This window comes from Micropterus salmoides, unplaced genomic scaffold, assembly GCF_014851395.1.
Source record: "Micropterus salmoides isolate LMB-PRFRI ecotype aquatic unplaced genomic scaffold, ASM1485139v1 Ms_hic_scaffold_14, whole genome shotgun sequence".
NCBI lineage: Eukaryota > Metazoa > Chordata > Actinopteri > Centrarchiformes > Centrarchidae > Micropterus > Micropterus salmoides.
This window is the reverse complement of record NW_024040485.1, coordinates 20,300,260-20,327,445: the sequence shown is the minus strand read 5'-3', so window position 1 is coordinate 20,327,445 and position 27,186 is coordinate 20,300,260. Positions and strand designations below refer to the sequence as shown.

At 40.3% G+C, this 27,186-nt stretch overlaps 1 protein-coding gene across 2 annotated transcripts; it reads left to right on the top strand.

Moving 5' to 3' along the window:
* Positions 1-1,690: 1,690 nt before the first annotated feature.
* Positions 1,691-25,540, top strand: LOC119902204 (rap guanine nucleotide exchange factor 4-like). Of its 2 annotated transcripts, none has more exons than XM_038718223.1 (30): positions 1,691-2,041; positions 6,025-6,167; positions 6,694-6,782; positions 8,187-8,333; positions 12,178-12,250; positions 12,703-12,758; positions 13,752-13,858; positions 13,940-14,061; positions 16,209-16,392; positions 16,750-16,834; positions 17,414-17,474; positions 17,790-17,866; positions 18,397-18,543; positions 18,898-18,998; positions 19,114-19,199; positions 19,472-19,550; positions 19,980-20,130; positions 20,234-20,322; positions 20,452-20,479; positions 20,588-20,663; positions 21,408-21,554; positions 21,736-21,833; positions 22,087-22,212; positions 22,445-22,623; positions 22,764-22,854; positions 23,490-23,540; positions 23,767-23,854; positions 23,962-24,026; positions 24,110-24,164; positions 24,271-25,540. In XM_038718223.1, the coding sequence occupies exons 1-30, from the start codon at positions 1,974-1,976 to the stop codon at positions 24,396-24,398; spliced, it is 2,997 nt and encodes a 998-aa protein (XP_038574151.1). In that variant the 5' UTR covers positions 1,691-1,973; the 3' UTR covers positions 24,399-25,540. The 2 variants fall into 2 exon arrangements, with proteins under 2 accessions (XP_038574151.1, XP_038574152.1); XM_038718224.1 differs by having other exon boundaries at positions 1,697-2,041; positions 18,898-18,992.
* Positions 25,541-27,186: the final 1,646 nt, after the last annotated feature.

The window sequence follows — 27,186 nt, the reverse complement described above, 5'->3', positions numbered from 1 at the left end:
TGCTGTGCTTTTCCAGAGGAGATCCCGAACACAGAGAAAATTCCTCTTATATTTTCTGTTGTCTCTGTTACCTTCTCTCTTTCTCCCTTTCTTTTATGCATAGGACATAAGTTATGGTTTTAGGCAGTGCTGAATGCTCAAAAACCTCCCTGCTCCTCATCCTCTGCCCTCCCTTTCTCATTCCCTTCCTCCCTTTGCTGCGGTGGCTGCGGTCATCCTGGTGACGGGCTGCATCTCTGCTGCTGCTGCTGCTGCCTCTCTCTCTCATCACAAAACAAGTGAAACTAACGTGGGTGAGTGGCTGTTGAAACACCATTTCAGGTGAGACATCCATCGATGCCACAGCGGTTGCATCCTGAACCGATCTTTCTTAATCAAAGCCTGTGTGTACAGAAACAATGTTCATATGCAGCTTGTTTATGCCACATTGTTGTATGGATGACTTAATACTAAAAATTCTCTCTCCATCTTTCTTATCCCAAGATTTCAGTCTTACCAAAGCCCGTTTATCATCAGGATAGTTTGGTCAAGAATGTATATTAAAAAAAAATACAGTGCAGGGTCATGAATCAATATAAATCTTATATATCTGAATATGCTTTTCTCATTCCAATGTCTGCAATACCATTAACTACTTAGGTTATTCCTGTTCTGCTGGTCATCATGCCCACATTAATAATGATCATAGGGGTTTAAATAAATAGTGTGCACAGCCTGTCCAAGCGAAAAGGCCTGCTTCAAGATGTCTGTGAAGTCATCCAGGTCATAGTTATCCAAAGAAGGTTAAAGTCAAGGGCAACTGGACTTGGTTGAAGATACTAGAAGACTTATCCCAACTTCCAATGCCTAAGTCCTGCAACAAACGTAACCTATTGGCCTCAGGTGAAGATACCAACGATGGTCGTTCAGTCTTGGCCTGGGGTAGTCCAAACGACCATAACGACTGTCGTTACAACAGCCAGGAACACTAACAAACAGCGGTATCGATGATCCTGCTGGCAAACGACCCCACTGAGGTTAATAGCTTTGGTTGGAAAGTAACTTACTTCTTAGAGAAGAAAGTGGTTTCAGTCAATTTCTGCATGCAAGCTGCGATTTGCAACATGACATAATTTCCTCGGCTGTTAATGTTGACATGCTTCAGTAATCAAAGCGAGCGACATACATACAACCCCGGCATGAGAACGCGAGAGCCCTGTAGGAGTGCAAATGCATCTGCGATTTAAGAGTTACAGTCATTCGTGACAGAAGATGTTGCCGCATTTTGTGACCTGTTTGTTGGAAAATTAATGTTATGATTATTTACATTCCAATGTACTCTGTAGCATCCTAGTTAGCTGCTTTGGTGGATGTTATGCCTAATTACACAAAGGAGCAGCACGTGAGCAAACCGGAGATGCATTTAGGCAGACCAGAATGAGGGGGGCCCTTGCGCTGCCCTGACCTGGCCTGCAATCCCCATCCATGTGCACACCACTGCTAGAGATATCATTTGAAAGCGCCATGATTTTGATATTAATGCATTTGATCAAATATATATTTGAGTTTGTTGATAATGCCTAGCTCAAATGTGATTGACTGTACACAACAGTAGGCCTAAATTGAACTTTATCCCATAGTAGGCTATGTTCCTTGTACTACAACTCACATGTTATTATATATAATTCCTAATGTTTAATTGCCACAATAGGAAATTATTTCTCCAATCCTTGCACTGCATGCATGTCATGCTGTTGTTTGTGAAGCCTCCAGTTGCCCTCAAAAAGCCCATTAAGGCAGAGTGACACAAGTCATCTGCGTGCCATGATGAAGGCAGCAGCAGCAGCAGCAGCCGCCTGTAGTTGTGTGAGGCAGCTCGAAGCAGAGGGGCGGGGAGGGGGCGCAGCCGGAGCTCACATTCATTAACGACCACCGAGAACCGGGGATCCTCCTCCGATAGCGCTACAGCGTTCACCGACACACGGCCGGGGAAGATGGTCGCGGTGCAGACGTCCCCCAACTTGTCTCCGTCGGCGGAGTGGATCTGCTGCCTGGATAAAAGGTGGGTGATATCCCTCTACGAGACACTTCCACGCCGCGCATCCTCACACAGCGATGATTGTGTTTTCTCAACGCTCTTTCATTCACGGCGTGATTAGTCGCAACCGGCGATCGCTGCGTGTGCAGTGTGTGTGAGTGTGCAATAATGGCATGATACGCCTTATTTTAGCATAGCTACTTTAGGTTACTGTCATATATACCACTCACCCAGTGATGGTAAAGGCTGCAGTGCATAACAATAACGTTACACACCCTCTATATTTTTTTAATTCTGTTTTTGTGTCTGCTCGGTCAAAAAGGCGTTGGTGGCTTCGAGGTTCACCGGGTTGTCTCTGCACTGCATGGGCTGTGATAGGTGGCTGATCAGACGCACATGGTTCATGTCTGTTGGTTTAAATGAAACGGCCATACATTTTTAAAATACTACCATTGCGTGTACGTTAGTGATTTCCTCGAAGTAAGGCTTTGATGCAGGTCAATGCATTTTTTTTGTCTTCCATTTTTTTGCCACAATGCTGCATGTGAGGCTGTATTTGTCTGGTCTGACTGGACAGGTTAGAATGACGGAGCATCCAATTTACAGTAGGCTTGTTAATGCTTATCCTCATTACACAATCCAGAAGCTGCAGTGTTTGAAAACCTTTTATTCCATACTGTATGTGTCCAGTTACCATTAAAGGTCTCCTGCTACAAGCATGCTGTGCCAAAAATGGGATCCAAGCAAGAGGGCCTGAATAAATAAACAAGATGAAATGGCAGCTTATACACTAATTACTGTAAATGTTCATCACACCTAAAACAAACAATGATATATCAATATATACAGACATGCACCCCACCTCTCATATGCCCACACATATTGTACACACCTCAGTGTGACACGTCCTCACGTTACCACTGGCAACCTGAAGCTACCATCTTATCCTCTCATCCTCACCTGTAGTAAGACTGGATGCATGATCTAAATACAATGTGTTGTGTTTTGTCATTGATTTAAGTGTAAGGCTCCACTAATGATTATATTGATATATGATTAATTGATCTGATTTATTTTTTGGATTAATGGGTTCATTCTTTGGTCTGTAAAATGTCCGAAAATAGTTAAACATGCCCATCATAGTCTTCAAGGTGATGTAATTCTCTTTGCTTGTTTTGTCCCAACAAAAAAAATGGAGGCACAGAGCACTAGGACCAAAACCCAAAGAGACTGAGGTTGCTATCATAAACGACCAAATATTTACATTTGAGAAGATGGAACTACTACAATGTTGGCATTTTTGTTTTAAATGAATTAAAAGAAAGCCTGGGTTGTAAGATTAGACTGGACAGGATCTTATTGTAGAGCACTCGGTGCTCCTCAGCTATGCACCTCCCTTATTCAATCAATATCCAGCTGTGTGTGTGTGTCTGGGAGCTTTCATCTACAGTAACTGTTGATGTGAGCAAGTGAAGGGGGGAGAAGGGGGATCATAAAAGACAGACAAGGGTTAAGATATGACAGTCTCTAATATGATCTCTCTGTGAAGACATTTATTGCCACTGAGTGTGAAGTGTGTGTGAGATAGATCTGATTTGTTTTGTTCGGTGTTTCCCCAGGCAGGTAATTGATGGTCCAGTCAACAGCCACACAGCACTGGACCAGAAGCCAGTTGAGGTTTTATGTTCTGTTGTTTCATTTTGTTTAATTTTCATCTGCTGCAGGAAAATGGAGGCAAAAGCAATTTCCAGGAGAAAAAAAGTCTTCTAAGTTGAACCTAATGTCTCATACATAGGCCTACATTATGTATGTTAATTTGCAAATGGGTCAAGGCTGGCTAAATAATTGGATGAATAATTATTCAATGATGAATTGTAAACTGAGCTGTGTTTATGCTGATTTATATTCAGTGATTTTTAACAGGATCTCAGGTTGTTAGTAGTGATACAGATGGGTGGCCAAAGAGCTGTTTACATATGATGAAGTCCCTCTTCTACTGTAACGTATTAATCTGCCAGTTCAGGAAATCTGTTTGTGTTGAGGCTGTCTGACATTTAGGTTGGCCTCCGCAAATCAATCTTTGATTTATTTTTCTGGAAACAGGGACTTTTTCCAAATGGATGTTTCCCCGAAACAATCTGCAGAACTTATGGTGCCTCTCGATTTTTCTCTTCAGTGTGTCATGCCGGTCAATTTGCAAATCCTGCTTGTGTGTTGCTATAATTTGTGGTTGAAAGCGGAGATCTCTGCTGACATGAACCGTTTGTGGAAGGGAGAAGTCAAGGAAGAGAGAGAAGGGAGATGGAGGGAGAGTAAGATAAGGTGAACAGCTCTCAGGTCACATCTGTCTCATACCAACGGTAGGAGGCAGATTCCTCTGGACAGGCAGGGAGAGAGCAAGCACAGGACAACGGAAAAGAGAAAGAACAAGGATTTAACCAGGGGATTATAACTGATGGATCTTTACAGTTTCACTTTAGACGGATAGGTGAGGGGTGATTCTTATATTACCCATTCAACCCTGCAGAGTTAACCTCCCTGTCTCTCCCTGTTGCATTGTGTGTGAGACCACCTGTCTCAACCATTAACCCAGGCTACACTGGGATATGACACTGCGTCAGAGTGTACACCGAGGGCCAACACGCAGGCAGCAAGAGGATGATGGGAGGATGAGTCAGACACAAAAAAAGGGAGAAAAAGACAGAGAGAAAGAAAAGACCTGCCTGTAATGGCCTTGAGCTTGTGGCAGATGTTGTGGGACTGGAAGATGTGTTGTGACCCTTTAGGCTAAGTCTGTGTTTATCTGGGAGTACCATCCTACAGCTCAGGGACAGTAATGCATGTGTGTTTGTCTCTGTATGTACATGTGCGTACGAGTAAAAGAGAAGACATTGCTGCCTTTGAACAGGAATAAAGGAATAATAATGGCAGGATAGTGAGTGCGGGTGTGTTAGTGTTGAGACTTAATGGATAGAGGGAAGCGTGAACGTGCCAGTAATGGAGAGGAGAAAATGGGGATGGCTTAAAGAAGAAGAGGGCCATTTGTTCTTTTTCCATCTTGCCTTTCATGTTCCTGAGAGGAACAGGCAAGTCTGGAGAGAGGAGAAAAATGGATGGAGATTAGAGAAATGTTTAGTAGAGGCAGACAAAGAAAGAGAGAGCTGGGAGCAAGGGAAGAGGAAGGAGCTGAAGGAGGAGAGGGGATAGACAGCCTCTCGTCTGTGAAGGAGGAAGCCCACAGTGCATTAGCTATTCTGTATGAACGCGTGCACACATGCACAAACGGACACACACAGGATGAGTCACTAGCAAAGGAAAATAAGATGAATGAATAAGGCTAACTACAGAGTGTGTTATTCTGAGAGGTTTTGGCTCTGTAGTTTTTCACCACCACATCGCAGAACAGAATGTTTAAGCTCGCAGATCAAACTTCTGTGTGTTCTCGTGTCTGTGCGCTCATGTAGATGTCCAATTTTGTGTGTGTGCGCGCGCGCGGTTGCTCAGATTTAAGCGTATTAGAAATAGCAGCAGTACAAATGAGATATTGCATCAACACCCTGTGGGGGGTCTGAGACGAGAGAAGTAACGCCTGCAGCTCTCCACTGTTATCACTAAGACACCAGGCCGAACAATGGAGTAGCGCGCACACACACACACACACACACACAGAGAGAGAGAGACAACAACAATAGAGTTGCCCTTTTTCTTAAAAGACAACACCACTAATTTTCCAAGTTTTAGTTCATTAATTGTGAATAGCAAGTATTTAACAGTACTGCAAACCACTTTCCAAAGCATGTTGTAGGTATTTGATTGATTTCTTGCCCTCCATGCCGAAATGGTCCCGCTGGAGAGTGATAATCCATCACAGTGAACAAGTTACATTGTGCAGTTCATCATTTTGTTGAAAATAGTTGTGCGGTTAATAGCCCAAAACATGTGAAAAGAAGCTGATATGGTTCTTAAACACCTAATGCTAGATCTAATGATGGTTCATTTGTGTACAGGCCCTCGGAGCGATCGGGAGAGGATGTGGATATTATTCTGACCAGACTGAAAGAGGTTAAAGCCTTCCATAGGTTCCCACCTCCGCTCTTACTGCAAATCTGCGCCTGTGCCTTCTATGAATGCCTGGAGAAAGGCATCACGTGTAAGAGCGAGCGAGCAACACACACACACACACACACACACGTAACGGTTGAGGTTTTATATGTGACAATAGAGTTCTATAGTGAAGCCTCATTATACAGTTTATACATATGTTATGTTATATGACAGTCGCGCTGCAGAAGATCCTTTTGCTGTTTCTTAAGACTGTTTGAAGTACAGTGCATTGGAATGCAAAGTGTGATTATTTTGTACACACTGTACACACTGCCCCACATACAGATGATTTGATCACTGTCCTGGAGAATGTCCTTTTTTATGGCTAAAATAAATGATTATTGCATTGCATTATTGCAACTTTTAAATACAACTACAAGCATTTTAAATAATTCATCACCAATGTGAAACATGGACACGTTTCTTCTAAACAGCAGTTATTCTGATATGACATTAGGGAATGGTGGCTTATGTTTTTATGAATGCATGGATCTGTTATTTGTTCACTGTTCAATGTTTAGTTGTGTTTTTTTTAGCACTCTCCACTGTTTAATGTTTTTTACTGTCCCCAGTGTTTCGACAGGGAGACATAGGCACCAGCTGGTATGCTGTACTGTCTGGCTCTCTGGATGTCAAAGTGTCAGAAACTGCCAACCACCAGGTGAGATCAGGTTTGAGGTTTTGTAATTGATTTGCTTGTTCACTGTGCTGCCTTGTGTCTGTTCTGTCTTTCATATAAATCATGTGAATCATGTATGAATGAATTAATAATGAATTGAATTTGGAATCATGGACACCACAGGGTTCATTCTGTAATTGGCTTTCTATTTTTGTGTGCCATTTTCCTATTCCTCTTGTGCTACTTTTTATCAGAGCCTTCTCTGTCGAGATCCAGGCTGCTCTACAAGTGCACCTCACGTGAGAGAGCTGGTCCTGCAAGACTCTCTTCAATGCTGACATTGTTCTAGTACATTAGCTCATGTTGCCCTGCTTTAATATGCCAGAGCAAAACTAACGCAGCACAGAAAACAAGTCCTCTGAGAACTGTGCATTCTGTTGCTTGTTATACCGTTTATGCCAGAGTGTGGAAATAGGGTTATACTGTACATAAAGGAGAAGAATGACATGTGGGAGGGAGAAAAAGAGAAAGGATTTGCTCCCTAGTTAAACACAAAGATAAGAAGCCCCTCCATTATGAAATGCCCTTTTTATGTATGGAGCCCTAAAGTACCATTGGTGGCCTAGTTTCCGTGGCTATATTTGAAATGTCAGTTTGGACAGCTGAAAAGGTTTCTGTAACATGCAGAATATGTGTCCAAATCAGTGGACAGTGTGGGCATATGCATTTGTGTGTGTATGTGTTTGCTTGCCTCTAGTCTGTCCAGTTATATCCAGCACCCAGAGATATTTTTCTTACAGGAAACTCCTTTTACCAGTCCCTAATATTTGAATGTATTTGCATTAATTATCATATATTAATATGTCTGCTCTGCGTGTCTGTCCATTTTTTTTTTATAAAGCAAACCTCCTGGGTATTTCATTTCACTCCAGCTGTTTAGTGTCTAGGGCTAACAATCAGTTGACAGGAAATGAATTGGCAACTAGTTCGATAATCAATCAATTAATTAATCATCTTTTTTTTTTTTTTTTTTTTTAAACATTGTCTTGTTTAACCTTCTAAAACATTTCCTGCTTTTTTGTCATTGTAAATGGCAAATGTAAAATTGAATATTTTGGGTTTTGGACAGTTTTAGGACATAACTTTACCTTGGGATCTAGAAAACTGATGTGCATTTCAAGTGCTTTTTGATATTATGTAAACCAAATGATTCATAAGTTAATTGAAAATATAATTGTCTGATTAATTAATTATGACAATAATTGTTATTTGCAGCCAGAATAGTTACAGTTGAGCAAATCACTATATAGCCCCAAGCAGAACCAATATAACTATTATTATTGACCATTACTCCTGTGTGGTAGGGCTCATTTTAGCTTTTTTAGCCTGAAATTTATTCTCCTAACAAGCAGTAGCTTAAACAACTATTTTTATGTTTGTGTGCAGGATGCTGTCACTATCTGTACACTGGGGATCGGGACAGCGTTCGGGGAGTCCATCTTGGACAACACGCCACGCCATGCCACCATTGTCAGCAGAGAGACCAGCGAGCTGCTCCGCATTGAACAGAGAGAGTTCAAGAGCCTCTGGGAGGTGAGACACAAAGAGAGGAAAAAAAATTTATGAGCTACTGGTACTGTGTGTAGCTGTGAACACGAACATGATTCAGCTTGAACTCCAGGTTTGCATTGAAAAAAGTGTCCCTTTTGAGACTGCAATTTTCAGCCTTCCATTGTAATAGTGCCTTTAACCACAAGAGGGCTGTCCACCGTAACAGTGCCTTCAGTTCCACCTATTAGATACACCTGTCAGGTGACACTCAACTATGAGCTGATGAAGGCACAAAGAGAGCGAGAGAAGTGTGTATGTACAGTAAAAGCCTGTGTAGTACTGGGAGTCCATTGTTTTCGGAGCTTGTGCTTGTGGCTTAGTGCAGCATTTGCAGGACATGAGATGATGCACCAAACCAGTGCACCAAGATCCATATATGTGATCTATGTTTGGTGCCGACAGGGTGGTGGGATTCTGCAAATGGTAAGTGCAGGATGTCTTGGCCATTTTTTTATTGTCTGACACAGCTGTGTGCTTAGGTTAGATAGTATTCTATGGCAATCTGATTTGTCATTAAGCTGGTGAAGATGGCTAAATCTCTAAATCTGCTTGAATAAATGCTAGTTCAAAATGTAGTTCAATTCTGCCTGTCATTACAGATATTTTGACAGTTTATTGAAGGAAAACATATGGGTAATTAACAACATTAACAGCTTCCTGTAACTTTCCATTCCAGTAAACACTGGAAACCTGTGTTTCTTGCTATGACAAGTCAAATGGCCTATTTAGATAAATAATGAGAATAGATTTTGAATTACAGTGTTCTATATTCTCTCTATACACAGAGCTACAATCTCAGGTTGCGCTTCTTTGCTGTGATAAGTCATATTTCTCCAGTGAGTCAGCCATCAACCCGAAAGTATTGAGTGCACAAAAGGTCCACTCAGTACTTTCCTGCAGAAATTGTTGATATCAATAGGATTTACTTGCAGTAGATTTTGATCCAGTTAAAATGCAAAGCCAGCAATCACTTTTCCTTTTTCATGCAAAGCATGAACAGGTAATTTACTGGGGGCATTACAATGAGTAAGAGTATTGATATTCCTGGCTCATATTGGTATATTGCTGACATAACTTCCATCAATAAAACCACAAGAAGCGAAAATGCATTAATACTGCAGTATTAAATGGCATAGGTCAGTGGTTCTCAAACTTTTTCACATCAAGGACCCCTAAACTGACACCAATTAGACCACTGACCTCCATTTGTTGTGATTCCCCCCCCCTGGATGGAATTGCAACAAAAATAAAATTTCCTGGGGACCCCTGGAACCCCCTCAAGGACCCCTTTGAGAACCACTGACCTAGATGGCTAATGTTTAGAATATAAAATGTATGGTATAAAAAAGAAATCTCTGGTTCTTCTACAGCGACTTTGATTACTTTTTTTTTTAAACCGTCCATTGTGTGTCGACAATGCTGTTGTAAGAGTGCAAATGTTGTTGATGTTAAATAAGCGTAGTATTCTTTTAAGTGCAGGCTTTAATTTCTACTAGCTAACGTGAAACGCAACATTTAAGAGTTTTTTCCTCAGTGAAGTAAATCGTTGAGTCTTTGATCACAGCTCTCATGAGACACAGTGGACACAATTACCCCCCGATTTTTACCTCATGTACGAAGTATTGATTGAATTAAACCGCATTTTGCACATAATAAAGGCTTCGGTTCTAAAAATGTAGGTTGCTTTTGGCTGACCTTGTCCATGTTTTATACATGGGTAAAACATTTTAAAAGCCCATTCTTAAATCATGGTGTCAAGACATGACTGCATTAAAAACAAAAAAAAACTTTTGTTCAGAATAAAAAATTAACTAGTTTGTACTAAATTGTTGATAAACACTCTGAGAGAGTTTTTTTTTTAATTTTTTGTCCATTAATATACACACACACTTACTGTTTTTAATTTTTAATATATTTTTTTTAACACAAACACACATACTCTTTAATTACTTGTTTAATGAAATGTATGGGGTTGATTGTTCTTATGTAGTTTGTGTGATGCTTTGGCAATATTGTTGTTACATATTCATGCCAATAAAGCTAATTTGAAGTGAATTGAGAGATCTTTAGTATTACTAGATTAATAGACATTGGGTTTACTGAAACGAGATATCGTTTATGACACAGGAACATATAAAAGTGAGTGTGCTATCATTATCGGGCTTGTAGTGTGTTTGTCTGTCAACTAAGTGCACTCAGTCTCCCTCTCTGCTGTCTATTTCAGGACATTAGACAAAAGGCAGAAAACATAGCCTGAGGTTGTCCTCTTTTGAATCTTATTCAGCTCATAGTAATAGGATCTTTGTGTTTCGTGTGTGTGTGTGTGTGTGTGTGTGTGTTTCTGTGTGTGCATTGACTAATTTGTGTGGATCTGCTTGTGTGTGTCGATGACTGACTAGAAAGCTACCGGATGAATGCTGTCATGTGTTTGATGAAAGCATGAAAGGGAAAAAAGCGCTGCTTCATAATTCTAACGCTAAGTGAAAGTGAGGTGAATAAATGTGGCGCAAATGTAAAATGGCAGAGACATGTTAACATGCAGTTTATCAAAAAGCAGATGGTTGGTTGGCCTGCACTATGACAGGTTGGTGTTGTAAGTCTTTCTCACTTTCTTTTTCTATCCTTATTTACTCCTGTCCCTTTCACCTGCCCTACATTTCTCTAGCCCACTTCCTCTCTCCTCTATTGGCCATGTGGTGTATTTTGCCAGCCTCCTTCCTCTCCACCCTCACCCTCACTACTCCTTTTCTTTCCCTCCTCTGCTTCCTTTCTCTTTCTCGCCCTCCCTCCCTCTCCTCCTCCGCTAGAGTAGCTCGGTCATGCAGAGACCTCAGATCACCGTGGTAACCTGTGAGAGAAAGTGGTTTGGTTCTTGGCTCGATCACAGTGAGAGAGGGAGAGCGAGACACTGAGAGATACACTGGTGCAAATGTGCTTGAGAGGGAGAGAGGGAAAGAGAGAGAGAGTGGGAGAAAGAAAGGAAGGGAGCAGCTTGTTTTGAGCAGGATGCTATCCGGTGGCTTGTGTGTGAGTTGTAAAGGAGCAGAGGGCATCTCTCTGGGGCTTCAATCCCTCCAGCATTAGGCAGCTGAGTGTGTTTCCTCAGGTGAGTCTTGTAACAATGTGTAGTTTATGGTCTGCATGTGGATTAGATGGTGTTTCACTGTAATGTTTCTTTATATTGCTGTCTTTTTGCAAAATGAAATTGAAGAAATTGTTTCTCAATGTTTGTCCTGGTTATGTATGTTTATATGCAAGAGAGACATCAACAGGGGGGTATTTGTGTCTTCAGGTCAAACAGATGCTCTGTGTGTGTGTGTGTGTGTGTGTGTGTGTGTGTGTGTTCTCCTGACAATCCTCAGAAGGCATAAGTTGCTTGGTAAAGACCTTGGAAACAAGAAATGGCACATTCAGGCTATAAACAACCCACTGTTTGTATTTCAATGTCTCTGCTATAGAAATGCAAACACAGTGCGTAACAGCTGTAAGAACAGCATCTGTACACAATTAGCAGCTTTGGTTTTACTCATTAACCCTGTTTTGAATGCTGCTGTAAGAGTGTGTGTGTGTGTGTGTTATATAATGTTCTGCATGTAAATGATCTTGGTTGTACAAAGAGCTTTGTTGTGAAGGGCACTTGCGGTGTGTGTGTGTGTGTGTGTGTGTGTGTGTGTTGAAGAGAGGCAGAAAGAAATGTAGAGGGTTTTGATGTCTAATGGATGATGTCTTGTAAATGATGTATTATAATATTAGAAGTGTAAATGTTTTCAAGATTGACATCAATTCGTGTGTGTGTGTGTGTGTGTGTGTGTGTTTTGTCTTGTAGAAGTATCGTCAGAGCTTGGCTGGACTGTTGGCCCCTCCTTATGGAGCCATGGAGAGTGGATCCAACAATGACAGTAAGCAGGGAAAAACTAGAGTGCAGGGCACAATGTAAATGGTAAATTACTAGACCAAAGTGTGTTAAGTTGTACATAAAACATGCAAAATAGAAATGTAATATTGTGAAACAGAGGTCTGAAAATTAACAGGTTGTATTTAGATAAACGTTAGGCCCCAAAATGTAAGTATAATGTAGTAAAATAAGTATTTTAGCTTGAAAAAGAAAAATGAGTACTTGGTCCTACTAAAGTAATCCTGCTTCCTTTTCAAGATATACTTGTTTTCAGCCTAACGTTTACATCATGTGTGGTACAGCATGCCTCCCTGCATGTGTTGGCATTTAGCATGAAAGCTACACAAGGAATAGGTTTAGATTTTGATGTTTTGGGAATGAATTTGGAAAAGTATCTGTAAAAAAATAAAAAAATCCTCAATTCCACCAGCTTGACAACTGTTTTTTGTTCCCCAGGACTCGCAGACAAAGACAACATGAACTCAGACTCTGCAAACAAAGCTCACAACAAGGTAAATACTCCCGCCAGCTCACTGCTTGGAACTTATAGGCACATCTTTTATTCATGGAGGAAGTGTATTTATACAGTAAATGCTGCCAACACGTTTCGGAGAGGTGTGAGCTTCCTCACAGCAGACAAAGCATGAGAATAAGTCAGAATATCTGGGTGGACAGGGCATGGACAGTTGAGCAAAATTGTATTTAGTCTCATATGTTTGATAAGTTTGATGTTTGGGAAAATGCTGTAGTTTATTATTTGCAATCAAAAGCTATATGATTCTTTAAAAAAAACGAACGTTCTGTAGGTTTTAAACAGCATAGAGAGCACATAGTAAACTGGACCACAGTGTCATAAAATTGTGCACTACTGCATACTTACATGTTTGTGAATGAACCACGATGCCAGAATAGATTTTGACGACATGTATGTGTTCTCAGAAGAGGCTATCGTGGACTCACAGCTGTGATCCTCTGTAGTTATGTTAATGCTAGCTAATGCATGCGCATAGAAGAAATATCCCACCTTCCCTAATTAACATGTCGGTCTTTGTTGTTTTCAGCAGCAGCTGCACTTTCCCTTGTTTCTAAGGTGCAGGTGTGCTCTGTATAGGATGTGTGTGTTGATACAGATTTACTGGTGTGAGTGCTGTAAAATGCTTTACTGTATGTTACTAGCATTAACTTCAGTTTGGGATGCACACAATCACATACATTTTACAAAATGTATTAATTTGATTTGCCCATCAGAATAAGCTGTTTACACAGGTAATTTTCATTTACCTGGGTAGTAAGATCTGCACCATTATGTGTTTGTGTAAATATTGCAGTGAGGTTTCCCATGTAGCATTTCAGATTTCACTTCTTTAAAATGTGATCTCACATTAATTCTCTGACCTTCGTCTGTGTTTACGTTCCAGCCTGGAGTCAGCAACAAGTATTAACTCCTGGGTTACAGTTCACAATCAGTTCACCAAACTACCCTAGTGTTTCTGCGTGTTCTATAGATTCCTTCAGAGAAGCTGCAGAGAGCGGGGAAGGTTCTCCGCAATGCCATCCTGTCCAGAGCCCCACACATGATTCGAGACAGGAAGTACCACCTGAAGACATACAGGTCAGCACGTGTGCATATACACAGAGCTGCAACAGCTGTAGAACAAAGTCTGTGGATCTCATTTGTATGTATGTATTGCAGACAATGCTGTGTGGGCACAGAGCTGGTGGACTGGTTGGTGCTGCAGAGTGCCTGTGTTCTCACACGGTCCCACGCTGTTGGGATGTGGCAGGCACTACTAGAAGAAGGGGTGCTTAATCACGGTAACTACAACTTTGGCTTTCTCATCTTAGTGTATGCTGATCAGTGTTGGGCAAGTTACTCAGAAATTGTAATATATTACTAGTTACTTATTACTCCTTTAAAAAAGTAATATTACTTCACTTATTACTGGGTGATAAAAATAACTAGTTACGTTACTCGAGTTACTTTCCAGTGTTTCCCACAGAATGACAGCGGGGGAGGGGGGTATTCTAACTTTGGACAGGTTTGTGCAGTGGTGTTCACGAGAGAAAGAGGGAGCGAGCGAGAAGGTGCTGCACGAATATATGCTCCTCAATACAGCTCATCAACCAAATAGTATTTTAAATACGCGTAGTGTAAATAAAATAAATAAATAAATAGAAAATCAATATGTTGCGGTCAGCGTTGATGATAATCCAAATTATATGCTAATTATGGGAAATACTGCTTTCACTACCATCTCCCTTCACCCCCAAACAAAGCAGTCTCCCCCGAATTTATTAACTAATATCATATTCATAACAGCAGCAAGGAGTGTGTTTTTTACAAAGCATATAGCCTAAGCCTAATGTTTCTTTACACCACTGGCTGAAATAAAAACATAAGGCAAGTAAATCCTGACTACTGTTTTTCTGCACATGTAGCCTGTTTATAAGAGCAGTATTCAGTATTTTTACAAAACGTTATGTTAACACCACTCTCTTCCAACGAGTCCAAGTATCAGTTACAGTAGCGGCCGGAGTTTCTTTCTGCAAGTTTCATGTTGCTGTGCTGCTTCAGGAGATGCTTCAATAAATCGGCTCCGGAAAGAACGCCTCTCTCCCTCGTTCTCCATTTTTCCTTTAGTTTTGGCTATCAGCGGACATGAACAACAGAAGGTCCGGTCCTGCTGAGCTGCCGCACAGTCGTCAATTCATGTCAAGGATGGTGCGTTCAGTAACGAGTAACGCAGCGTTACTTGCCTTAGTAACTAGTAATAATATTACTGTTTTAGAAAAGTAATTAGTTACACTACTAGTTACTGGGAAAAGCAATATTATTACAGTAACACGTTACTGCCCAACACTGATGCTGATTAGTTTTATTCTATGCACTGCACAGATATCATAACATGCAATAGCCAGTTCCATAAAACTCTATTGCAGCCAAACAGACCAGGGAGAATTCATTTCTTCACATTATCCTTGTTTTACTGTATGTATTAAATTAAAATGCATTCATTTAGGTTATTGTTGTTATTATTATTATTATTATTATTATTATTATTATTATAATTATTATTATTATTATTATTATTATTATTAATATAATAATAATAATAATAATATAATAATAATAATAATAATAATAATAATAATAAATTATTATTATTATTATTATTATTATTATTATAATAATATAATAATAATAATAATAATAATAATTATTATTATTATTATTATTATTATAATAATAATAAATTATTATTATTATTATATAATAATAAATTATTATTATTATTATTATAATAATAATAATAAATTATTATTATTATTATAATTATTATTATTATTATTATTATTATAATAATAATAAATTATTATTATTATTATAATAATAAATTATTATTATTATTATAATAATAAATTATTATTATTATTATAATAATAATAATAATAATAATAATAATTATTATTATTTGTTTATTGGGCTCCACATTAGTTGTAGTTATCCTGGGGTCCATAGTCAAATTAAATACATAGAGTCAACAATGTTTGCATTTACACTTCATATAGTAAACAATAAAGCTACATTAACATTACATTCAACAATTAAAGTGCTATTCAGGGTTTGAGTTCCAGTTCTACACTGAGTGGAAAGATGTTTTAGATTAAAGCAAAGTGTCCCTGTTTGACTCGGAGTGGTGGGTTTAACTAAATCCGAGCATCAATCACAGTGAAAGTGTCGGTATATAGCAGCATTGAAATTAATTAGATGTTTTGAAGCTGGAGCATAAAATATAGATTGAATCTTGATCTCAAATTCATATACTTCAAACAAGATGTCTAAAAATATGTTCTGAGATGAGGGAATATGGTAGTCACGCGCGCCGTCATGCATAGTATGTGGTTTTTAAATATGTACACTAGTGTGTTTTCACCATCATGTGTGCTTGTCTGCTCTTCAGTGGACCAGGAGCTGGGTTTCCAAGACAAGTACCTGTTCTACCGCTTTCTTGACGACGAGGAGGAGGACACGCCGTTGCCCAGCGAGGAGGAGAAGAGGGAGAGTGAGGAAGAGCTGCCAGAGACCATCCTCTTCCTCGCTCAGACAGGCCCTGACGCACTGCTGCGCATGATCCTCAGGAAATCGTCAGTAACTATTGATAGTATTGCATGATCCTACATTACACTGGCAACATTTTCAAGTAATTCAAGAAAGCTTATTTAACAGTTTCCCATTCTTGCCACTCTACTGCAATATTTAGTTTCATATTTAAATGATGCTGGAGAGTTGGCATACTGAGCCAAATGTAATCCAAGACCAACATTTGTAATATACAGTACCATCATATGTAATAAGAACAAATCATCTGCAGTTACTACTTTCAAAACAACATTATTTTAGCATCAGCATGTGTCATTACTAACTTGACTGCAGTGTAATAAGAGGTGAAGTGTGTGCATTAAATCTTCATGGTGAGTTCATTCTGACAAATGTGTCCGCAGGCCTGGTCAGAGGACAGGGGATGACCTAGAGATCATCTATGATGAGCTGCTTCACATCAAGGCCTTAGCTCACCTCTCCAACACTGTGAGTCAGTCGGTCCGCTTTTCTTTTAAAGCGACAGTACATGTCTCCAAGAAGGCCGTTAACACGCTGGAACCAGTTGATGCAATGTTTTTGTTTTTAAGACTGGAGGGAGAAGTTGGAGTCACTGTCAGCATTTATCTTACCAGTTTAATAGGACACAGTTTTATACTGATCAGCTGACCTTTGTTGGCAAGCATTCATGGAGCATGGAGTCCCCCCCCCATATTCCAAGAATCAGCATTATGTGTATTATTACATTACTATAATAATGAAAAGTCACATGAAACACATTCCAGGAGATGAAAGTGGTTCACAAATGAGGTGATTAAACCAAGTATATTTAATTTGTTAATTCCTATTTCCCTTCATTATCCTTTTGAAATCACTGCTTATAACAAACGTTTCAGAAAAGGAAAAATCTCAAAGAAAATCTTTCCATGTGCTGTCAGGATGGATTGTGAGGACTCCTAGGCCACTTTAAATAATCCTTAAAAACCCTAATGTGTGCCTTTTTTGCTGTTCTCACATGTTTCTGCAGTGCAACTTAATCTAATATGAGCCATGTACTGTGGTTTGCAGGTGAAGAGGGAACTGGCGAGCGTTGTGATCTTCGAGTCACATGCAAAGGCTGGAACCGTGTGTGAGTCTTCACTATGTCCAGTTCGTCCTACAATGCATTTTTGTTTGTGTACATAGTGAACAGCAGTGGTTTTCAAAGTCTGACACTGGGAACCCACCCTCAGACAAAATAGAGACAACTTCACCCCCCTTCAACTCATCTATGATGCATCTTTATTTTTCAAAGCGGATTGTCTCTCTGTCCAATAACCCCCCCCCCCCCCATAAAAAAAACAAAACAAAAACTTCGTGTCCCCCTTTTTTGAAGATCTTTGTTGTACTGAATTTGTGTGTTAGTCATGTATGTTGGTGAATTTGTTCTCCTTTTATCTTCCAGTGTTCAACCAAGGGGAGGAGGGCACATCATGGTACATCATCCAGAAGGGCTCTGTCAATGTGGTTATCTACGGCAAGGTGTGTGTGTGTGTGTGTGTGTGTGTGTGCGCGCGCGAATGCACTCTACCAGCCACATGCTTGTGCCTCTTTGTTTGATACATGAGCATTGTTACAGTTTTCTGCATGCAATGGATTAAAATGTTGAGCTGATTGTGTCTGTATGGAGCCGATCTGCCCTGCGGTGCAGGGAAACACCAGCAGTGGAGTTTGGCAAACTCTGCTCAGCTCACCGTGACTCATTGCTATGATTAAATGGCTTAAGGGATTGTACGCGTACACAATTTCACACCGCACACCGCTTTACAACCACTGTACTGGCAGATGTAGTCTACATGCTTGTGTGCATGCATACACATTGAGCACACATGTGTACATACACCCATGTGCTCTGCACATACACGCACACAGATAGACACAAGTACATATGAGTCACCCAGTCGTGAGTGCTCGGGCTCCTTTCTGATTCTGCTTAGTAAACTGTATTTGTCTGAGCTTGTTTGTATCTTGGAGCATGTTGATGTGTGTGTGTGTGTGTGTGTGTGTCTTAGGGTGTGGTGTGCACACTCCATGAGGGTGATGACTTTGGAAAGTTGGCCCTGGTTACAGATTCACCTCGTGCGGCCTCCATTGTCCTGAGAGAGGACAACTGCCACTTCCTTCGTGTGGACAAGGAAGACTTCAACAGGATACTCAGGGTAGGATGACAAGAGATGGACATTTATCCTCTCATGGAATACACATGTGGTCACACGGGCACCAAATTACTACCTTTCGGACCAAACTGTTACAAATACAGTTATTAGCAATGTATGTTCACAGAAGTCACTTCTAAGTTAACAATCTTCAAGTTAAAGAACACTATCCAAATTCATTCATTTAGGCTGTGTGAAACATCATGCTGCAGTATTTGCCAAGTGACGCTACCTGACTATGATGTGTGCGTCCCTCCTGTGGCAGAGGAGCTGTATTACATTTAAAGAAGCCTCTTTATTTATTTTATTTTTTGCATTTGCTGATTTTTGCATACATGCATCTTTTTGTATATTTAGGATGTGGAAGCTAACACAGTGCGTTTGAAAGAACATGAACAAGCTGTGCTGGTGTTAGAGAAGAGTCCTGGCGCCTCCACCCTAGGGAGCATCAAGTATGTGTGAGGAGTCTTTTGCATACATAGTTAAAGTGTACAGTAGAATGTATCTCTCTCTTTGTCTAACAAAAGTTTTTTAATGAAATTCTTCACATCTTCTTCTTCTCACCTTTTGCAGGTACACTGTGATATCAGGAACACCAGAGAAGATTCTTGAGCACTTCCTGGAGACTATGAGGATGGATGTACATCACAGTGAACCAGGTAGCCAAATAGAGAAAAATAATACTCATACACACATATCTCTCTCTCTCTCTCACACTCAAAATGAATAGGCTATTAGGTCTAAATGAATTTTTAATAGATTGTTCTCAGATATAGTCCAGACACAATAATGCATTGTAATGAAAGAAAGAATGAGGTTTGGCAGAGAAGCAAGATAAACAGAGTAATTATGAATGGCATTTTCACTACTTTTTTCCTTTCCACTTTGACTGTTCTCCCTCTTACTGTCTGTCTTTCTCCTCATCTGTTAGACCCAGCAGTTGATGATTTTGTCCTCATGCACTGTGTCTTCATGCCCAACAGCCAGTTGTGCCCTCTACTCATGGCACAATATCCTTTCTGCCTTTACTCTCTCTGCTTTTATATACATTATGTCCGTTTATTATTGATATCCACTTATGAATGTTATGTTGCCAACCTGACTTAGAAATGGACAGACATGTCTATTGTTTGCTACTGACAGCATCTTGGATTGTGCAACTTGCCAGTTTTGCTTATGAAAGCACTGAAGCAGGAGTTGACCTTACAGCACTAATGAACTGCTCACCAAGTGCACACCTCCCCTCACACCATAATAACAAGTTGTAATCCCAGCCAAGAAGGTCTTTTCTTATTGTCTGTCATTGTAGTGCCAGTGTTCGGCTACTTTTGCTACCACTGCTGCACTCAGCAATCGACAAATTGGATATCACAGTCTGTTTGTGTGCTTAGAATATCAAAGAGCAATGTCTTTGTAATTATCTTTAACCTTGTGTGCACCTACCATGCGGCATCTCCACCTGGCTCTGAACAGGAGAGGTTGGAGTATGCGCTCAACAGTAAGAGGAGGGTCCTCATTCTGGCCCTGCGCTGGGCTAACACACACACATACATGCTACAGGAGGAGGCTGCCCCAGTATCGTTCCTTGAGGTGACCAAAAGCAAGCTTTCAACTATCAGTAAATTCCATAATTTACAAGGATTACGTGGACCATCCATGGTCTAAATGTGGTTCTTCCCCTCTGTCTCTGTAGGAGTTGTATGGGAGTTTATCAAATGATTCTCGGGTGTTAAGAGCTTTGAAAGACTTTGTTCCTGACCTGGAGAAAGTCGTCAAATTACAGTATGTCTCCCAGCTCCTGCACATTAAACTTTCACTGTGATGCTTTATGTACCAGCTGCATTTATTGTAACTTATTGTTATTGTCTCTACATTTATTTATTTATTTATTTATTTATTTTCATTTTGTAGTTCGGAAGAAACCAAATCCACAAAAAAGGTTAATCCACACCACTGTTATTAATGCAATCCTACTGTACATTAGACTTGTTAGCTGTATCATGGCGATGTGAATACTGACTACACACTGTCTCCTGTAATTGAACAGAAAACCCTAATACGACAGTTCAGCAATGGAGAAGAAAGGCTGCAGAAGAAACAGCCCATTAGGAATCATGATGACAGTAAGTTTTTGGGGAAGTTTAAAAAAAAACCTTACTCTGCTAGTGGCGGGCAATGAGGCGCAAGATGGGGGCTGCTGTGGCTTGGAGGAAGAGCAGGTAACCCACTAATCGGAGGTTAATTCCTCAGCTTCCCCTAGCCCACATGTCGAAGTGTAGCAAGATGCTGAATCCCAAATGGCTCCTGAAGGCTGTGCTATCAGTGTATAAATATTCGTGAATGGGGTGAATGTGACATGTAGTGTAAAGTGCTTTGAGTGGTCAGAAGTCTAGAAAGGTGCTATACAGGTACAATCCATTTATTATATTTTGACAACTGTTTGCCAGATTGCCATGAAGTTTATATTTTCCTGCAGTGCCACCGTAACACCAAAAATGTTCATTACTTATTCAGTATTATTATTTGTGTGTGTGTGTGTTTATTTATTTATTTACCAGGGACAATGCACATTAATCAACACTGTGGTATACACTTCAATGTAAGTGTACCGGAGTTCGCTAATAAGATCATTTTCATCTGTCCTCCCTGGGCAGGTTGTAACAAATTAGTGCCCAGTATCGTCATTACAGTGCGTCAACAAGTACTGCAAGGGACATAAAATACATTATAATACATAAGTACATTACAAAAGTGATAGAAGTATGTAAAAATAAATTAGTGTCCAATATTATAAGTACAGTTCTTAAACAAGTACCGCAAGAAAAATACATAAGACATGACAGAATGTTATGTGTGTATGTGTCTAGTCCTCCTGAAGGTGTACTGCAACGATCACACGTACACTACAATACGGGTTGCCGTGGCAGCGACGGGAAGAGAAGTGATCAGCGCTGTGGCCGACAAACTTGGCACCACTGATGAGCTCCTGTTGGTTCAGCTCAGCTCTGCTGGTGGTAAGAATACAGATTGATACCCGGGACAGGTGTGCTGTGTATGCAAGGAGCAGGAGTTGAATTTAGCAAAACGAAAGTGGTGTTATGGTCTCCAATATTGTCTTTAGGTTAGTGTTGGAACATATCTGGGTCATGCTGAAATCCTAACTAACCCTAACTATCGCCATTATTTTCTTGACAGAAAAACAAATCCTGAAGCCTAATGACGTGTCAGTGTTTTCTGGTCTGAGCATCAACGGGCGATTATTTGCTTGTCCTCGAGACCAGCTCAACAGTCTGGTAAGTTTACTTGGTTTACTTGGAACTTCTGAATTTTTTTACAAGATGGATTTTATAGTAATACCTGGCATGCTTTATGGCACAGTTACAATGGATCTGTGTCACATAACATTGTTTGAAAGCTACATGTATAAAAGTGTCTTGGTACACTTTTACACTGATTTTTTAATGTGTATGAACATATGTACTCTTGTTTGTGTTTTAAAAAACAAATGTGTTAATGAATCTGCACAAATGTGTCTGTGTGCCTCAGACTCCTCTTCCAGACCAGGAGGGTCCCTCTGCAGGCTCCATGTCAACTTTTGAGCTGATGAGCTCCAAGGATCTGGCCTACCAAATGACCATGTTTGACTGGGAGCTCTTCAGCTGTGTGCATGAGGTATCACACACACTAAAAACAACCTCAGGCCAGTAGTAGGAGACTGCAATCTGTTACAAGCATGCACAGTGCTCTCAAGAGCCTTATTTTACACAATACAGATATTGGTGCGTCATTGTTCATTAGAATAACCTTGCAAGAGTAATGCTTGATAAATGCAAGCTGGCAGGACCTGTCAGTTGGATTAACTCTGAACCTGCTCCCCCTAACGTCGCCTCCCTCCTCTCCCCAGCATGAGCTGCTCTACCACACGTTTGGCCGGCAGAGCTTTAGGAGAACCACGGCCAATCTGGACCTGTTTCTGCGGAGGTTCAACCAAGTTCAGCTGTGGGTGGTCACTGAGGTCTGTCTCTGCGGACAGCTCAGCAAGAGGGTCCAGCTCCTCAAGAAGTTCATCAAGATAGCCGCACAGTGAGTAGGACCTGCTGGTCACTGTCACATGCCTCATACGCATGCTGGTTTGCACAAAAAGCTTCTCAAATACAGTAAGAAGGCAAGTTTGTTTTTTAAGTTGCCTTCACTTTGTCTGGCTTGTGTGTATTTGTTGATAGCTGTCGGGAGTTTAAGAACCTGAATTCATTCTTTGCCATCATTATGGGGATGAGCAACCCTGCTGTTAGCAGATTGAGCCAGACGTGGGAGGTAAGCTTTGTCTAATAACCAACTAATCTTTGTCTAGATCTTCAGTAACCCTTGGTTGCATTCCACTGTTGCTAAAGAACTACACTGACTACATAATTATTTTAATTACTTTTAAGGCCAGACATGGGCTAGCGTCTTCATATATCTCTGAGCTTTTATCCCTCTCTGAGCCAGGCTACAGACTGAGATCCTCTGGTAGGGCGCTGCTAACTATTCCAAGCTCTAGGCTAAGAACCAAAGGAGACAGACTTTGTTGTCATGGCCCCACTCTGAAACAGCCTTCCAGAGGAGATCAGGCTCGTATAGTCCGTTCCTGATTTCATCTCAATTCTCAAGACTCATTTCTACAAAATAGCTTTCAATGTGTGATGTGCAATTTATTTCATTGTTATTTGAATATTGACTGTTTATTTTTTATTTTTTATTTATTGATTTCAAACCGCTATGTGATGCATAATTTATTTTTCCTTAAATTGTACATCATAATTTATTAGTTGCACACCACTGTGTGACACTGATTTTCATTTGACATGTCTATGTTTTACATTGATTGCTGTAAAGCACTTTGTGACCTGTATTTAAAAGCTATTATTATTATCATTATTATTATCATCGTCTTCTGTTTTTCATGGCAGAAACTCCCCACCAAGTTTAAGAAGTTCTATGCTGAGTTTGAGAGCATGATGGTGAGTTGCATGAAATTCCATTCACCACCATCATATTGGGGTGGCAACAGAAATCCATATGGATAGATTCAAATGTAAATACTTTAGATGGATCTAAAAACCTGGATGAAATCAAACCTACCTGCATAGTTCTACCACTAGGAAAAATTATTTTTTGTTGTTTTGCAATTTGGTGAAGTGAGTTCCGAATGTCTTTGAAACTGACAGTTTATATGTTTGGTGCCAGGACCCTTCAAGAAACCACCGTTCCTACCGACTCACTGTCACCAAACTGGAACCGCCAATCATCCCCTTCATGCCACTCCTTCTCAAAGGTATGACTCAGTGTAGAGAACAGAAGAGAAACCTGTCACTGTATCACACGAGAATGAACTCTGGGAGAAACACGGCTGCTGTTTAAATTTAATTCCTTTCTTCACAGATATGACATTTACACATGAGGGCAACAAGACGTTCATTGACAATATGGTCAATTTTGAGAAAATGGTGAGGTTCTTTGCACATTGAATTATTAATTTTAGGGACATGTTTTATGCATCATACTGAGTCCCTTATTCTTATCTCTTCAGCGTATTATAGCTAACACAATTCGACAAGTGAGGCACTGTAGAAGCCAACCGTTTAGTAAGTCTGCTTTTTATTTACCAACACGCTTTTATCACATTTACATGCTTTACACACCCCTTTTCAAATCACTTTTTTTATGCTGTGACTTCTCCTACTGCCTTAGATCCCGACATATGCCAACCCAACAAGAATCAAGCGGAGGTACGTGGCTATGTTAGGAAGCTCTGTGTGATCGACAACCAGAGGGCACTGACGCAGCTCTCCTACAGGCTGGAGCCTCGGCGGACATGAGCTCCAAACTGTCCATCACCATCGCCTTCTCTGTGACGTTAGCATTAAAAAAACAACACACATTACCTGGGTAAAATGACTCAACACATCCGGTAATTCAGTAGCAAATCACAACAGTCGATGCCTAGCACTATCATGGACTTGTATGGATCAAGGACTTATACTGTGCCGTTAAAAGCCTCTTCTTCCTGGACAGAAACTGTTCAGCTGCTCTCTTGTCGCTGTGTCCCCGCCCCCAGACTGAGGGTTTTTTAACTGTACTAGCCGTTACTGTTCGGGACCTGTTAGATAGAACTGTAATGTATAGAACTTGAATCAATATCCTGCATGACTGAACTTCATATGCTTTGTGTTCTATACAGTGGATTTCTATCAGAGTGTCCTGTAATGTCGTGCTTTCCCACATGAGCCCTAGTTTACAATATTTAACTGTATCTGACTGTAAAGCAAAACCTTCCTCTCCTGATGGTCTTACTCATAGATGGAAAACACGGAAAGCCCCATAAACTGTAGTTACCTAGACTCTTCATTTTCCCTGTTAAATATATACAGATATATATGAAATCTGAAAGTACTTACGTTGTAATCTACATGATTATATCCAAGTCTTTAATATTTACTTAAAGGACATCATATCCTAAAGATTTTCAGTGTCCCTTAATTAGTCCGACACTTAAAAACTACTAAACAGAGTATTACATCGATTAAAGCCCTAATTGTATTGCAGAACAGTATTCAGATTTGTCACTACAGTATTGCATTTCATTTTTTGCATTGAAATACGAATCCTTAAGAATAAGAATGATTCTAGATGATGAAGTTGCTTGGTATGATCTGTTCTGAGGTCAGTTGTATAATCAAATTGTACTCCTTTGATTTGGAAGCACTGAAGTCTAAACTTTGAGGCGGAAATCTTCTCATCTCTACCACTTGTGATCAGTCCATGTAATTTTATTTTTATATATGTGGGTTTAGATTTTGAGTGTGTTCTTGACAAGTGTCATTCATTTTTCCTTTTGATCTCAGGAGCTTTTGATGTGATGGTGTGTGTCAAGAACTGCCGTGAGACTGGCTTTGCCCAGAGCGGCCTGTAACTGTACTGTATGTGTGGTCAGCCTTGTAAATAAAAATAGATAATTTAACAATGCTCGTGCTGTGATGAAATTCTTTAAAATGTAAGTGGTAGACTGAGGGTGATGATGGTGCAAAATATATAATATAGTAAATACAATATAACTACTGGAGATGCCTGAGGTGGAATATTCTTGTTTTATATATATTCCTGACATGAGATCAGACATCAACAGGTACAACTTCTCCAACACATACTGTATATCTGACATAGACATTAAAGACTGGCTTCTGACTACGGGAATACTCTACTAAGTCACTTTCCTATCTTTAAGGAGTTACTCAAATGTATTCTGAGGCTTTGGGACATCACTAGGAGGTTACATTTGTTTAACAGAAAGACTGCTTGACAAGCTGCATTAGTTAAGTTTGTAAGATGTGAACATTTACCTGGCAGGGAGGGTCTAATGAAAACCGCTGCTGAGCTACATTATGGGACATGTAGGAGCATCCAGCATTTTTTCTTTATCTGCTCTGCTGCATCAATTTGTTTTTACCACTTTTCTTTTCAAGTCAAATGTTATTGAGCGCAACACTACATCAGGGACTAAGTTAACTGACTGGATCTGGATGTTGTGTTCTGATGTTGTCTGATGATCGCTCTTTCTACCATATTTTCTTGACCGTGTGAATATAGAATATCAAAGACACTTTCCTGTGAATGAAAGACAGAACTTAGCTTCCAATATGAGGAGTAGAAATAGGTAATATGCACAAGTACTGGCGCAGTGGTCTGCCAGATCTGAGTGAATCAAGCTGCAAAAACATGGTGGCCTTTGGTGTGAGAGACCCGGGTTCGGATCCACTGTGAGACACCAATGTGTCCCTGAGCAAGACACTTAACTACTAGTTGCTCCAGAGGCGTGCGGCATATATAGCAATTGTAAGTCGCTTTGGATAAAAGCGTCAGCTAAATGAATAAATGTAACACTGATTTTCATGCTCTCCTGATGATCTATGTCCATTTGAGGTCAGTACATGAATTTAATTTAGAGATACTCATGGTTGTCAGAGGAGGAACCAGCTGGCTTATTGGTGGGCTCATGTCTGCTGTCTGGAGGAAGCAACCCTCTGAACATAACCTGTTCTGTAGCGCTATCCTATATCTATATATATTCTTAGGGTGTTGCTTATTTTATCCAACACGTTTGTACTATGGGGTGTAATGATTCACTGCAGTTTCCAGGAGCTGCTAGAGGGCCTTCAGACTTTTAGTCATGTTTTTTTTATCCAGTGAAACACTCCTAAGGCTCCTCATGCACCTGATTACTGTCAACAACTGAGAAGTGTCCTAACTTCCCTGAGCTGAGATCACCTGTCCCTACAAAGTGATGTCAGCACAGCTATCTTGCTTACTGGTGTCACTGGGTCATTCCTGTCGGGTTGAGTAATACACCGCCACTGGCAGACTTCTCTGGTGTGTGTGTTTTTTTTATAGATGCAAAGTGTGGGAGGGATGGATTTAGGTATCTGTGGCAGTCACCCTTGTTGCTAACTGATTTATTATGTCTTACACGCTATAGGCCATAGCTGTGTGTGTGTGTGTGTGTGTGTGTGTAGTGTATAGCGAGCTTTATATAGCCATAGTTATCCAGGAAGAAGGAATGCCCTGGATGCCAGTGACCATATTTGAACAGTGTGTCTGCTACAGGCAGAC

What these genes read in the sequence shown, in the direction of transcription:
- LOC119902204 (XM_038718223.1), top strand. Translation starts at nt 1,974, where the DNA reads ATGGTCGCGGTGCAGACGTCCCCCAACTTGTCTCCGTCGGCGGAGTGG. An exon ending in CGCATGATCCTCAGGAAATC is followed by an intron (nt 16,393 to 16,749) that starts GTCAGTAACTAT and finishes ATGTGTCCGCAG; the next exon opens with GCCTGGTCAGAGGACAGGGG. An exon ending in CTGTAGAAGCCAACCGTTTA is followed by an intron (nt 24,165 to 24,270) that starts GTAAGTCTGCTT and finishes CTACTGCCTTAG; the next exon opens with ATCCCGACATATGCCAACCC.